Source organism: Penaeus chinensis, chromosome 28 (assembly GCF_019202785.1).
Source record: "Penaeus chinensis breed Huanghai No. 1 chromosome 28, ASM1920278v2, whole genome shotgun sequence".
Lineage (NCBI taxonomy): Eukaryota > Metazoa > Arthropoda > Malacostraca > Decapoda > Penaeidae > Penaeus > Penaeus chinensis.
In genome coordinates, this window is record NC_061846.1 from 19,300,061 (window position 1) to 19,315,244 (window position 15,184).

General features: G+C 33.8%; 1 protein-coding gene across 1 annotated transcript; it reads left to right on the plus strand.

Moving 5' to 3' along the window:
• Positions 1–7,476: 7,476 nt before the first annotated feature.
• LOC125039993 lies at positions 7,477–12,836 on the plus strand. The gene is made up of 5 exons (XM_047634399.1): positions 7,477–7,503; positions 9,384–9,633; positions 9,850–10,227; positions 10,462–10,647; positions 11,960–12,836. Exons 1-5 carry the CDS (start codon positions 7,477–7,479, stop codon positions 12,022–12,024), a joined length of 906 nt encoding a protein of 301 aa, XP_047490355.1. The 3' UTR covers positions 12,025–12,836.
• Positions 12,837–15,184: the final 2,348 nt, after the last annotated feature.

The window sequence follows — 15,184 nt, forward strand, 5'->3', positions numbered from 1 at the left end:
ATAACTTTGAAAGAAAATATAGTAGTTAACAACACAGGGTACATTAATTTGAATGCAAACGATTTGCAGCTAAAATCTGCCCAAGTGTGCCCGTGAAGATGGAAAATTTTCAATTTCAATTTTCGAATGACTCTTTCAACCTTACTTTTTCCATTGTGTGTTCTTTTTTTTCTTCTTTCTGTCACCAATTTAGGATTTCTGCCACCTGATAGATATCCCTGATTAGCAAATATTTAGTCGAATGTTATGAAATATATTTACACTGGTTCTCCATGCAATGCTAGGACGTATGTGAATATATAATTCATGCTGATAAATTTCGTATATGGGAATTCCAAGATTGGGAAGTCACGTGACACAACGACAAAACCCTCGAGCCAGAATCCACTCAGAGCACAGGGCAAGACGCGGCAGACACTCAGGCTACAGCACAAAGCGTAACACGTCAGTTGCCGAAAACAAAAATGTTCTTCCTCGTTCATATTTTCTCTTGTCGTTATACTCATGAAGTCTTAATCCGATATATTCTCGTCATAAATACATTTGTGTGTGCATATATTCATGTGTGTGTAAACGTTTTCAAACGTCTGTATGCATATATATGTATGTATAATGTGTTCACACACACATATGTGTATATGTGTGTGTGCAGCTTCCGCCATCTTCCGTGAGTGTTTTGCGTGCACACTTAACCCATTCGCCCCGGATTTATGTTCTGTCCCCTGTAGTTTTTGGTGAATTTTGTTACCTACAGATGGCTCCACATGTGCTCAGCCAGCAAGGAGTCTGTCAGTAGGCCCTAGTGACCGATCCTGATTTCCCCATTCCTTGAATTGGAGGGGAAATTAATACCATTGCTATCGATACTGCTATTATTGTTATTGATGTTATGATTATTAATTTGCCATTAAAATATTTTAGACAATAAAATGATACAACATACCCTTTCTTAACGTGAAAGAAAAGGGTAAACAGGTGAGATAGGTAGTTTCTAATAACTGCCTATTTGGTGATTAAGAACTTGTAGAACCATCTATGTGTAAATACAATAAATGAACGTGTGTTACAGTGGGCATAGCGTGTATTCTTGCCACATGGTGCGAATGGGTTAAGCAGTTGATATTTAGCTGCGCCTCCTTTGAAGAGACAATTAGATCTAAGGTTGTGCTGTTAATTGCTATATTTCCTTTAAAAGCAACGAGGTTTAAGGTATCAGGACTGAATAGTCTTATTGTTTTTGTTACGAAAGTCCATTGTGAGATTACTTCGAGTGTCACTGAAGTTCGGGAAAATAATAGAAATGTACTATTCTATCAGATCGTATTTTCACTTTCGAATTCACTTAATTTGGTCTTTCCGGATGAATAAATATGTTACTGCTGTCTATAGTCAGGACGCGTGCAAAGGCCAACTGCAGGAGCGCCGCCACGACCAGCCTCCGCCAGCCGGCCATCGCAGCAGCCGCGCTGCCTCGCCTTCGCGCCTTGGGAAGCTTGAAGCTCCATCGACAAGGAACTCTTCTGCTGGAAATAGCTGTGTGGTGCAGATAGCATAGATAAGGATAAGGCTAAGCACATGGCAGGGCCGAAATCCTAACAGTGAATGTCCAGTGTTTTGAGGCGTGAACCGGCAGCGTCACAACTGATGAAACAAAAGGATAATTTCATTTTGTGCGGCACTTATTGGCCTGTGTCTGGGGATAGCTTAATTTACATTTGAAAGATCTGGTAACTTGTATGTAATGTAAGTATGTATATATGTAATGTCTGATGCAAATATGTAACTATATGTAATTTATATATATATATATATATATATATATGTATATACAGATAAAGATATAAAATGTATACACACAAAAATATATACATTCACATATATGTATATATATACATATACGTACACACAAACACACATGTGAGTGTGGAATATTCACATACACACACATATATATGTATATGTTTGTGTGTGCGTGTATTTGTATTTGTGTGTATATATGTATATCATATATATATATATATATATATATATATATATATATATATATTGTATATTTTGTGTACGTTTTATAATATTATTATTATGTGTGTGTAAGCATGTATAATTTCTGTTGTTGACTTTCTCCCTAGGAACTGTATTTTCAGAATGAAAAGGAGAAGCAAGGCTGTAGTAACGATCTTTATTCCAATCTTCTCAAAGACACAATCTTCGTCTATGCTATTACAATCATAAAGAATGGTTCACACACTAGACAAAACCATGTGTGGTTTACAACATAACATGAAGTAAAACTGAACCAACAACATAATGTAAATACACAGCGTAAGTATATTGATAAGAAACGCACTTCTTCTTAAAGGCTATATTTGAGAAAATATAACCATCAGTTCTAGTTTCCCAGAATTCAAATACAGTATATGCAGCAAGAAGAAAAGAGACAAAAATACACATCCCACATGCAACATTGTTTCTTTTTTTAACAGAAAACTTTTGACCGTTTGCATATTTGTCTTTCTCACTGAAAATCATTCAAAATGAAAAGTAGAGCAAATCAGATCAATGTCACGCACTTTCGAGTGAAATAAGGAGCAGATGGGAAGGATTTTATAAATGTGACCCAAATTATCTTTTTTATGTTCTTTGAACTCATATGAACATACTCCTTAAAGAACTACATGTGTTAACTTATATAACAGCATAATATCCAAGATCTCTGCAGTCAAAATTGATTTGGTCAATTTTATAAATAAAATCAACATATAAATTCATTATCATAAACATGACTTCATTTCCATGGAAGAGATTTTCCAGTGGAATAAATGTACGAAACGATTGATTCCAAACTGCACAGGTTTAGCCATCCGTAGTTTTCAGCAATAGTTTGTGTTATTGTCCTATGAGCAATTTGTCACTGGCTTTATATTTTCTCTTCACCTGAAGATGGGAGCATCCACATACGGATCTCTTAGTTCCTTTGTGCTTCATGGAATTCCATCCAAGCAAGTCAATTCATTCGTTTTCATGCTTGATTCCTGAGTTTTCGTATGCGCCAGATGATGAAGAAGCTGGCAAGAAAAACTACCATTGCCAGCAAGAGAGACAACCACTGCATAATTCCTGCAATTAGAGATGGAGAGTGTTAGTGTAAGATCTGAAAATGAGGTACACGAGAGAGGTCTCTTTCCTACTGATTTCAGGAAAAAAAAAATATGCTTGTATTGTACAAACACACACACGCACACGCACACACACACACACACACACACACGCACATATACATATATATATATATATATATATATATATATATATATATATATATATATAAGTCGGGGTGTGTGTTTACATATACATATATATATATATATATATATATATATATATATATATATATATAAATGCATTTACACTTTTTAAAATGTTTACACACATACAGAGACACAATCGTATATATTAAGAAAATATCGGATTGAGACTTCTTCATGAATATAACAGTTTTATGCAAAGCGCTACAGCTGGAAATATAATGTAAGAGTAAGCACATTTTGGTTTTCGGCAACTGACCTATCACGCGTTTTTCCGCGGTCTGAGTGGTGACTGGCTCGGTGCTTTTGTCTCCCCCATCTGTGAAAACCCATGCAATTAGCTGAATCCTGTTGAATGCTTCGAAATTTAGGAGCATACATTATAGACTCATATACAATACTAGCCATATTACTGAATGGCCCATCAGTAAAAATAAGCATAATACATATATATGCTTAAATATATGCACACTTAATTACCAACCCAGTGTATCTATTAGGATACCATGCATGGAAAAAAAAAAACTCAAACTATAAGTTGGTGATGGAAAAGGCCCCATGGTGTGTACCTTGACGTGAATAGGAGACTCACGTATTTCTATGTTAGGTTTAGATCTTGCTTAAAGAAACACCTAGGCCTGTAGTTGGGTAGTATCCAGATATATTGTGACCACTTAGGAAGGCGGCCACCTCCCTAAGTGGTCCCAAACCTCACAGCAAAGAGAGATGGCAGAAACGGATTGATTGTGTCGTACAATTAAATAGCAACCGATAACACTGCACTCCAAAAGAGTCACAGACTATCCCTGATCATCGCGACCTAATTGCTTATGTTCTAACCGCAATGAGATACGAAGGCAATTTCTGTTTCTATTGTTATATCTAATACTAACACACACGCGCGCGCGCGCGCACACACCCACATACATATAAATGTATATGTATGTATCTATACAAATACAAAAAAACAAATATACACACACACATATATATATGTATGTATACGCATACACACAAACACATGCATACATATTTACATAAACATTCATGCATCCATGCAAACGTACATATACATATGTATTTATGTGAATATATTTGTATATCAAATATATATATACACTTATATATGCATATATGTACTTATATTGTAAGCTATATTTTGTTATATTGAATATATACATTCACACACATACAAGTATATATTTTTACACATGCACACACTCATATTATCATATGTATATATACATATATATATGTATATACATATATATATATATATATATATATATATATATATATATATATACATATATATGTATGTATATATAGGTATATATATATATATATATATATAAACGATTTTTGAATTTTTGCACTTACATACACAAACATGCATACACATACGTTTATAAACACGCACACATTTATACCGACAAATATATATGTCAAGAAAATCGCGGATTAAGAGAACTATGTGAATGTAGAATAGATATAGACACTTCCCCAAAACATCTAAAGGACTGCATACAAGGATAAATGTATTTCGGCAGCAGACCTGTCTCGCTTTGTTTCATGGCCTCAGTGAATTGCGTCATGCCTTGTTCAGTGCTTAGAGTGGATTGAATGACGCCTTGTTCAGTGCCAAATTATTGAACAGAACTGAATAAAAATAAACGAAAATGACTTACTAATATAGCTTATCTAAAGAGTGAGACCGGGATATCATGCATGGAAAGAACTGCCAAACTCTAAACAGGTGATGGTAAAAAAAAAAAAAAAAAAAAAAAACTACTACACGAGATGCAGAAAGCTTGAGTTCATGAGTAATGAGGTGGAAGTCATCGGCTGTTCTGTTGAGTGACAGACTGAATACATTATTTTTGTTTCTGTTGCGAAAGTCCATTGTGAGGATACTTGGAGTGTCACTGAAGATCAGACGTTGCTTTGAACAGCTGAAATATCTACTTCCTTGTGACAGCTCCCCTTTTTCATAGCAATCTAGAAAAATAGTAATATAGACGTAGTATCACTGAATTTGATCTCACACAGCACTTTTTTTCTGATAAATATAGCATTCCGTATATATAACAATCTAGAGAAAAAATATGATAGAAGAAATGTAGTATGGCTTCAAGTCGTATTTGCTTTAGAATTTATTGACTTTGAATAAATATCCTATTACTCTCTGTAGTCGGGACGCGTGAAAAGGCCAGCTGCAGGAGCGCCGCCACGACCAGCCTCCGCCAGCCGGCCATCGCAGCAGCCGCGGTGCCTCGCCTTCGTGCCTTGGGAAGCTTGTAGCTCCTTCGACAAGGAACGTTTTCTGCTAGAAACAGCCGTGTTCTTCTGATCTTTTAAGCACACAAATAAGGCTAAGCAAGTAAGTACAAAGCAGGACGCCCGACGCAAGTGCCACAAAGCGCTTCTGTTGCCGCGCCTCCTCGACTTACGGAGAATCGAAATTATCCGGTCTTTTAAGGCAAGAATCGGCATCCAGTGGAACACAAGATTGATGCCACTTTGTGCGGCACTTATTGGCCTGTTCTTTAGTGTGAACTTCTAAGGCAATGAAGCAATCTTTGCCATAATTAGAAGGTATTGCTCCTTAAGACCTCACTTTCTTCACTCCAAGTTGATAGTCTGAAGATCGCATGGCATCAAAATATGTTTTAAATCTGGCAGCTCCCTGTTTTTATATTATCGTTGCCTAGCTATCAGAGAGCTTTTTCTTAATAATATTGAATTCAGATATCACTCTGCGTGACATTCATGGGCCTACTCTTTGAAATGAACTCCTGAGGTAATGGGATAATGATCATGATAATGACAAAGTATATCGTCTTGCACACCTCACTTCCTTTACTCGAAGTCGAGCTTTATGTATGACGGATTTGGCAACTCACTGTCTTCTCAGTATCAGCGACGGGGAATCAGGAAACCAGGAGGCTATTTTTAATCATCCTTTGTAAAATGTATACACAATTTTAAGCTTTCGTCTTGAACTTGAAAGAAACAATGGCTACTTTGCGAGGAACGATGCACATTTACATGTGCACATACACACATCCGTATTTACTTATATGTTGTATATATGAATTATATATTGTATTTATATACTGTGTTTACTTTGCATATATGTATATACACACACACACACACACACACAGACTTCTACATAGATAGAGGTACACATGCATACTTACACACACCCACACACATATATATTTATATATAAATATATATATATATATATGTGTGTGTGTGTGTGTGTGTGTGTGTGTGTGTGTGTGTGTGCTAGTGAATAACTAGGGATGTAGGACGAATCATACACACGAGAGAGAATGCTTTGAGGAAATTAACATATAAAGATTGAGAGAGTGAGAATGAAAGAGATTGCGAGTGAGGGAGTGAGAAAGAATGACAGTGAGAGAAGGAGCAAAGGACAGAGAGATAAAGATATATACAAAGAGAAAGAGATAAATACAGATACAGAGACAGAAAATGAAAATGAAAAAAACTTGTTGACTAATCGAGTGCTTTGAAAAGGCCCCATAAACAAAGTCTACAACTGGCCAAGGAACTGAGAAGCTTTGCAGGAGAATATAATTGTTACCCATGTGAGTTGACTACACTGTTTTCTTTGTCGACTTTTTATTTATTGTTTTAATTAACTTGGTTATCAGTTATACAAAATGCGCTTTGTATTTATTCAAATATAGCAGATTTTAAAACAACTATTCATGAATTACGTATTTCTTAATTTGTATTTTCGCAAGATATATTTGCAAATTGAATATTCAATTCCATCTTCCATAATATGATTTATATGAAATAAATCTAGAATTTCTGAGGGATATAACATTCAGAATTTAATATCTCACAGTGTAGACCTAATAGGTGACTTACAGGTGAAAGTCTCGAGTCATGAACACCACCACTACGACGATGAGTAGTCAGTCCCATTTGCGAAATCTCTTGAGAAAATTGACGAAGGCAGCAAATTTCTTGAAAAGAGGAGAAAATGTAGTTCTTTAGTTCAATATATATGTATGTATGTATGTATTTATATATATACTCCGGAGTCCGCGGTGAGGTGCCAGCTTTTTATTTACTGAGATTAAACACGCTATAGGTTTAGGGTAATGAAGTTTATTCTCCAGTCTTAGAAAACATGAACTCTGACATGACAACACGAATCGTAGTTGGAATGGATTTACCTGTATGAAGTATGTCTCAATAAAGCAAGCAACTATCATGATCCTATTTTTTCTCCTTCCATTGTGTATAGACGGGCATATATATATATATATATATATATATATATATATATATATGTGTGTGTGTGTGTGTGTGTGTGTGTGTGTGTGTGTGTGTGTGTGTTTATGTATATCCATACATATTTATAATGAATATATACAAATATATAGATATTTGTATAAATATATATACTTACATGAACATACGTTTATATATATGTAAATGGTTACACTTAACGATAAGCTGACTAAGAAATTCATTGCGAAATAAGGAGAAATATAATCTTAATTTCTATGATAGAGAAAAAAGAAATGTTGGAAGTTAGTGCAGTAAAAATGCCAAGCATTTTTTTTTTTTTTTTTTTTTTTGACTGTCATATATCTACTATATTTATATCTGGCAGGAATGTACATGTCATTCAGCATTTCGTATTTTATACTTGCTATATGTTGAATAAATACAATGGGCATTATATATATATATATATATATATATATATATATATATATATAATTGATAACCAAGTCGATTAAAAAACAATAAATAAAAAGTAGACAAAGAAAATAGTTTAGTCAACTCACATGGGTAACCTAGACTTTGTTTATGGGGCCTTTTCAAATCACTCGATTAGTCAACAAGCTTTTCATTCTCATTTTCTGTCATTGTGTCTGTATTTATCTCTTTTTCTTTTGTTCATCTTTATCTCTCTCTTTTGCTCCTTCTCTCACTGTCATTCTTTCTCACTCCCTCACTCGCAATTACTTTCACTCTCACTCTCTCAATCTTTATCTGTCAATCTCTTTCAAAGCACTCTATCCCGTGTGTATGATTCGTCCTACATCCCTAGTTATACACTAGCACACAAATATATATATATATATATATATATATATATATATATGTGTGTGTGTGTGTGTGTGTGTGTGTGTGTGTGTGTGTGGTGTGTTTGTAAGTATGCATGTATACCTCTATCTATATAGAAGTCTGTTCCTCTCCCTCTATTCATATATATATATGTGTGTGTGTGTGTGTGTTATATATATTATATATATTTCCATATATATATATATAAATATTAAATATATATTTGTATATATATATATACATATATATTTATATACATCCATATATATTTATATATATCCATATATTCTTGTATATATACATATATATTTATATATACATATATATTTATATATATACATATGTCTGTGTGTATATATATATATATATATATATATATATATATATATATATAAAGTAAACCCATATACAGTATATAAATACAATATATGATTTATATAAACAACATATAAGTAAATACATGTTTGTGTAGCCATTATTTCTTTCAAGTAAAGCAGGTTTTCTTATGATGACTATTCATCGTGGTTGGTTATGAGTTCACAGACTTCTGCAACCTTTTAAAACATGTATGTATTAGGGAAAAGAATCTATAAAAAAAAAAAACTGACATAAGACGAAAGCTTACATTTCTGTATCCATTTTACAAAGGATGATTAGAAATAACTTCCTGATTCCCCGCCGCTAATACTGAGAAGAAGAGTTACCAGATTTGTCATACGTACAACTCTCTTCTTTTCCTACGATCTTCAGACTAAGGACTTTGAGTGAAGGAAGTGAGATGTGCAAGACGATATACTTTGTCATTATCATGAACATTATCCCATTACCTCAGGAGTTCATGTCAAAGAACAGGTCCATGAATGTCACACAGTGTGACATCTGAATTTAATTTTATCAGAAACTGTGACGTAACTAGCACTCGTCTCAAAAGACCGGATGATCCTGGTTTTCCGTTAGTCACGGAGACGCAGCGTGTGTCAGAGGCCCCCACATTGGGCGTCTTGCCGTTTGCTTGGTCATCCCTATGTGCGTGCTCTGAGTCAGTGGAACCCAGCTATTTCCAGCAGAACAGTTCCTTGTCCAAGAAGCTACAAGCTTCCCAAGGCGCGAAGGCAAGGCACCGCGGCTGCTGCGATGGCCGGCTGGCGGAGGCTGATCGTGGCGGCGCTCCTGCAGCTGGCCTTTTCACGAGTCCTTCCTACAGAGAGTAATAGGATATTCATTTAACAGAGAATCAAAGTCAATAAATTCTAAAGCAATTAGGACTTGAAGCCATACTAAATTTCTTCTATCATTTTTTTTTTTTTTCTCTAGATTGTTATAGATACGGGATGCTACATTTATCAGAAAAGGTGTTGTGTGAGATCAATTTCAGTGAATTCTAAAGCAAATACGATACTACTTCTATATTACTTTTTTCAAGATTGCTATGAAAAAGGGAAACTATCAAAAGGAAGTGGATATTTCAACTGTTCAAAGCCACGTCTGAACTTCAGTGACACTCCAAGTATCCTCACAATGGACTTTCGTAACAGAAACCAAAATAATGTATTCAGTCTGTCACTCAACAGAACAGCCGATGCCTTCCACCTCATTACTCTGAAAGGAAGGGAAACAATTAACAGCACGCAAATTGATTTACGAGACTCTTCAAGTAAACTCCAACTAAACATCGACCGCTCAAGTGTGCGCGCAAAGACACACGGAACATGGCGGAAGCTGGACATTCCGAAGACAGACGAGATCTTCTCCTTGTACTTTCGAGGAGTCCCTCCCAACCCTGCTCTCTGCATCACGTGCTGTAGGTTATTTATTTATTTATTTATTTTACCATCACCTGTTCAGAGTTTGGCAGTTTTTCCATGCATGATATCTGTGTCTCACTTTTTAGATAAGCTACATTAGTCATTTTCGTCTATTGTTATTCAGCTCTGTTCAGTAATTTGGCTTATATTCTATATAAAATTATAACTCAAGCTGTTAGATCCGAAGCATTTAATTGGATTCAGTTGCTTAATCATATCGGCATTCACAGACGGAGAAGACATCTGGCAAAACGGACGAGACGCTTATCAGAGCACTGAACAAGGCGTCGTTCAATCCATCCAGAGCACTGAACAAGGCGTCGTTGAAACCACTCAGAGCACTGAACAAGGCGTCGTTGAAACCACTGAACAAAGCATGACGCAATCCCCTGGGGCCACGGAACAAAGCGAGACAGGTCTGCTGCCGAAATACATTTATTCTTATATACAGTACTTCTGCTTTAAATGTTTTGTGGAAGTTCTTTATCTATTCTACATTCACATAGTTCTCTAAATCCGCGATATTCTTGACATATGTATTTGCCGGTATAAATGTGTGCGTGTTTATAAACATATGTGTGTATGCATGGTTGTGAATGTAGGTACAAAATGCATATATCGTATATATATATATATATATATATATATATATATACGTATACGTATATACACATACATATATATGTACATATAATAATTTAATGTGTGTGCATGTGTATAGATATATACTTGTATATGTGTGTGTATGTGTATGTATATATTTAGTATAACAAAAAAAAGCTTATAGAATATATAAGTATATATATATGCAATACAAATATATTCACATAAATACATATGTATATGGATGCGTGAATGTTTATGTATATATATTGTATGGGTTTGTGTGTATGCGTATACATACATACATATATATATATATATAAATATATATGTGTGTGTGTGTGTGTGTGTGTGTGTATGTATATGTATTCGTATCTCAATGCGGTTAGAACATCAGCAATTAGGTCGCGATGATCATGGATAGTCTGTGGCTTTTTTGGATTGCAGTGTTATTGGTTGTTATTTAATTGTATGACACAATTTTACGCAGTTAATCAATCCGCTTCTGCCATCTCCCTTTCCTGTAAGGTTTGGGACCACTTAGGGAGGTGGCTGCCTCCCTAAGTGGTCACAATATATCTGGATACTATCCAGCTACAGGCCTAAGTGTTTCTTTGAACAAGATCTAACTGTTTAAACATAACATGCTTTAATAGAAATACGTGAGTCTACTATTCACGTCAAGGTACACATCATGGGGCCTTTCCCTTCACCATCTTAGAGTTTGACAGTTTTCTTTCCATGCTTGGTATCCTAATAGATACACTGGGTTGGTAATTAAGTATATATACATATATATATATGCATTTTGCTTATTTTTACTTATTGGCCTGTTCATGAAGAAGTCTTAATCCGATATTTTCTTAATATATACACTTGTGTCTGCATATATGTGTGTAAACATTTTGAAAAATGTGAATGCATATATATGTATGTATATGTAAACACACACACCGAAATATATATATATATGTGTGTGTGTGTGTGTGTGTGTGTGTGTGTGTGCGTGTGTATATTTGTACAATACAGTGCATATATATTTTTCCTGAAATCAGTAGGAAAGAGACCTCTCTCGTGTACCTCATTTTCAGATCTTACACTAACACTCTCCATCTCTAATTGCAGGAATTATGCAGTGGTTGTCTCTCTTGCTGGCAATGATAGTTTTTCATGTCATCTTTATCATCTAACACATACGAAAACTCAGGAATCAAGCATGAAAACGAATGAATTGACTTGCTTGGATGGAATTCCATGAAGCACAAAGGAACTAAGAGATCCGTATGTGGATGCTCCCATCTTCAGGTGAAGAGAAAATATAAAGCCAGTGACAAATTGCTCATAGGACAATAACACAAACTATTGCTGAAAACTACGGATGGCTAAACCTGTGCAGTTTGGAATCAATCGTTTCGTACATTTATTCCACTGGAAAATCTTTTGTATGGAAAATTAGTCATGTTTATGATGATGAATTTATATGTTGATTTTATCTATACAATTGACCAAATCAATTTTGACTGCAGAGATCTTGGATATTATGCTGTTATATAAGTTTACACATGTAGTTCAAATAATATAAAAAATAATAATTTGGGTCACATTTATAAAAATCCTTCCCATCTGCTCCTTATTTCATTTGAAAGTGTGTGGCATTGATTTGATTTGCTCTACTATTCCTTTTAAATGATTTTCAGAGAGAAAGACAAATATGCAAACGGTCAAAAGTTTTCTATAAAACAAAAATTTTGCATGTGGATTGTGTATTTCTGTCTCTTTTCTTCTTTTTGCATATATTGTATTTGAATTCTGGGAAACTAGAACTGATGGTTGTATTTTCTCAAATGTAGCCTGTAGGAAGAAGTACGTTTCTTATCAAAATGCTTGTTATGTGTATTTACATTATGTTGTTGGTTCAGTTTTACTTCATATAATGCTGTAAACCACACATAGTTTTGTCTAGTGTGTGAACCATTCTTTATGATTGTAACAGTATAGACGAAGATTGTGTCTTTGAGAAGATTGGAATAAAGATCGCTACTACAGCCTTGCTTCTCCTTTCCATTCTGAAAATACGGTTCCTAAGAGGAAAGTCGACAACAGAAATTATACATGCTTACACCAGCATAAATCTATATATATTATTATTATTGTTATAAAACGTACACAAAATATACAATGTGTATATATATGATATACATATATATGCACACAAATACAAATACACGCACTTACAGACATATACATATATGTGTGTATGTAATACTGTACACTCACATGTGTGTGTGTACGTATATGTATATATATATATATATATATATATATATATATATACATATATATGTATGTATATTTTTTTTGAGTATACATTTTATATCTTTATGGGTATACATATATATAAATTACGTATAGTTACATATTTGAATCAGATATTACATATATACATTCTTAAAGCAGATACATTGCTTCTTTTATTGCACTGCAAATATTTTTCATCATTGGTCTTACTACTTATTAGTTCAAAGGATTTTGCTGACTTCTATGTTACGAATATAGACCAAAAATATACAAAAAGGAATATGGGACAGAAGAATATTCGATTTGAAAGAAAAACTGCTATCATTCATCTTTTTTCTAAGATATGTATATGTTTTATATATACTAAGATAAAATAACTTCCTGGCTCAGTGATACATACAAGTTGCCAGATCTTTCAAATATAAAACAAGCTAATGTCATGGGATTTCTTCCTTAACTATTCATGTTGGTTATTGGAAGCAGAACAACTGTCTCTTTGAAAGCTTGAAGGTGAGTTTTACCTATCGATATGTTCACGAATTGGACGTAAATAAAACCATGAAAGTCTTTTAATTTATAGCTCCAAGTCTGCGAATAAAGAAGTGTTAGGCACAGGCTTTGTAATAAAAAAGGATAAGAAATCGAATTGTACAAATAAATAAATGAATGAAACAAAGTAAAAGAGATCGAGTGCTTTCCTCCCCTGTGCTTCAAACCCCTTATATCCCCGAGGCGAATATAAACAACACCAAATTCTACCTGTTATTCTTCTCTCTACATCTCTAGTTATACAATAGCACACACACACACACACACACACACACACACACATATATATATATATATATATATATATATATATATGTGTGTGTGTGTGTGTGTAAGTATGCATGTATACATCTATCTATCTAGAAGTCCGTTCCTCTCTTTCACTTTATATATATGTGTGTGTGTGTTACATATTATATTGATGTGATTTGCTCTACTATATATTTTAAATGATTTTCAGAGAGAAAGACAAGTATAAAACGGTCAAAAGTTTTCTTAAAAAAAAAAGAAAAAAAAAATGTTGCATGTGGGATGTGTATTTCTGTCTCTTTTCTTCTTGCTGCATATACTGTATTTGAATTCTGTAGCGTGTAGGAAGAAGTACGTTTCTTATCACTATGCTTGCTCTGTATATTTACATTATGTTGTTGGTACAGTTTTACTTCATTTAATGTAATGTAAACCACACATGGTTTTGTCTAGCGTGTGAACCATAGTTTATGATTGTAACAGTATAGACGAAGATTGTGTGTTCGAGAAGATTGGAATAAAGATCGCTACTACAGCCTTGCTTCTCCTTTCCATTCTGAAAATACGGTTCCTAAGTGGAAAGTCGACAACAGAAATTATACATGCTTACACAAACATAAATCTATATATATTGTTATTATTATTATAAAACGTACACAAAATATACAATGTATATATATGATATACATATATATACACAAATACAAATACACGCACATACAGACATATACATATATGTGTGTGTATGTGAATACTGTACACTAACATGTGTGTGTGTGTGTGTGTGTACATATATGTATATATATATATATATATACATATATGAGTATGTATATATTTTTGTGAGTATACATTTTATATCTTTATTTGTACATACATATATATAGATTACATATAGTTACATATTTGTATCAGATATTACATATATACATTCTTAAAGCAGATACATTGCTTCTTTTATTGCACTGCAAATCTTTTTCATCATTAGTCTTACTACTTATTAGTTCAAAGGCTTTTGCTAACTTCTATGTTACGAATATAGGCCAAAAATATACAAAAAGGAATATGGGACAGAAGCATATTTGTTTTGAAAGAAAAACTACTATTGTATATATTTTTCTTAGATATGCATATATTTTTTATATATACTAAGATAAAATAACTTCCTGGCTCAGTGATACATACAAGTTGCCAGATCTTTCAAATATAAAACAAGCCAGTGTCATGCGACCTTCAGGTTATGGGACCCATGCT

Bases quoted from the DNA above. Each gene is read 5' to 3' on its own strand.
- LOC125039993 (XM_047634399.1), top strand. From the start codon at position 7,477: ATGAACTCTGACATGACAACACGAATC. The intron at 7,504-9,383 runs GTAGTTGGAATG...GTTTTCCGTTAG, and splicing joins CTGACATGACAACACGAATC to TCACGGAGACGCAGCGTGTG. The intron at 9,634-9,849 runs GTAATAGGATAT...ACTTTTTTCAAG, and splicing joins ACGAGTCCTTCCTACAGAGA to ATTGCTATGAAAAAGGGAAA.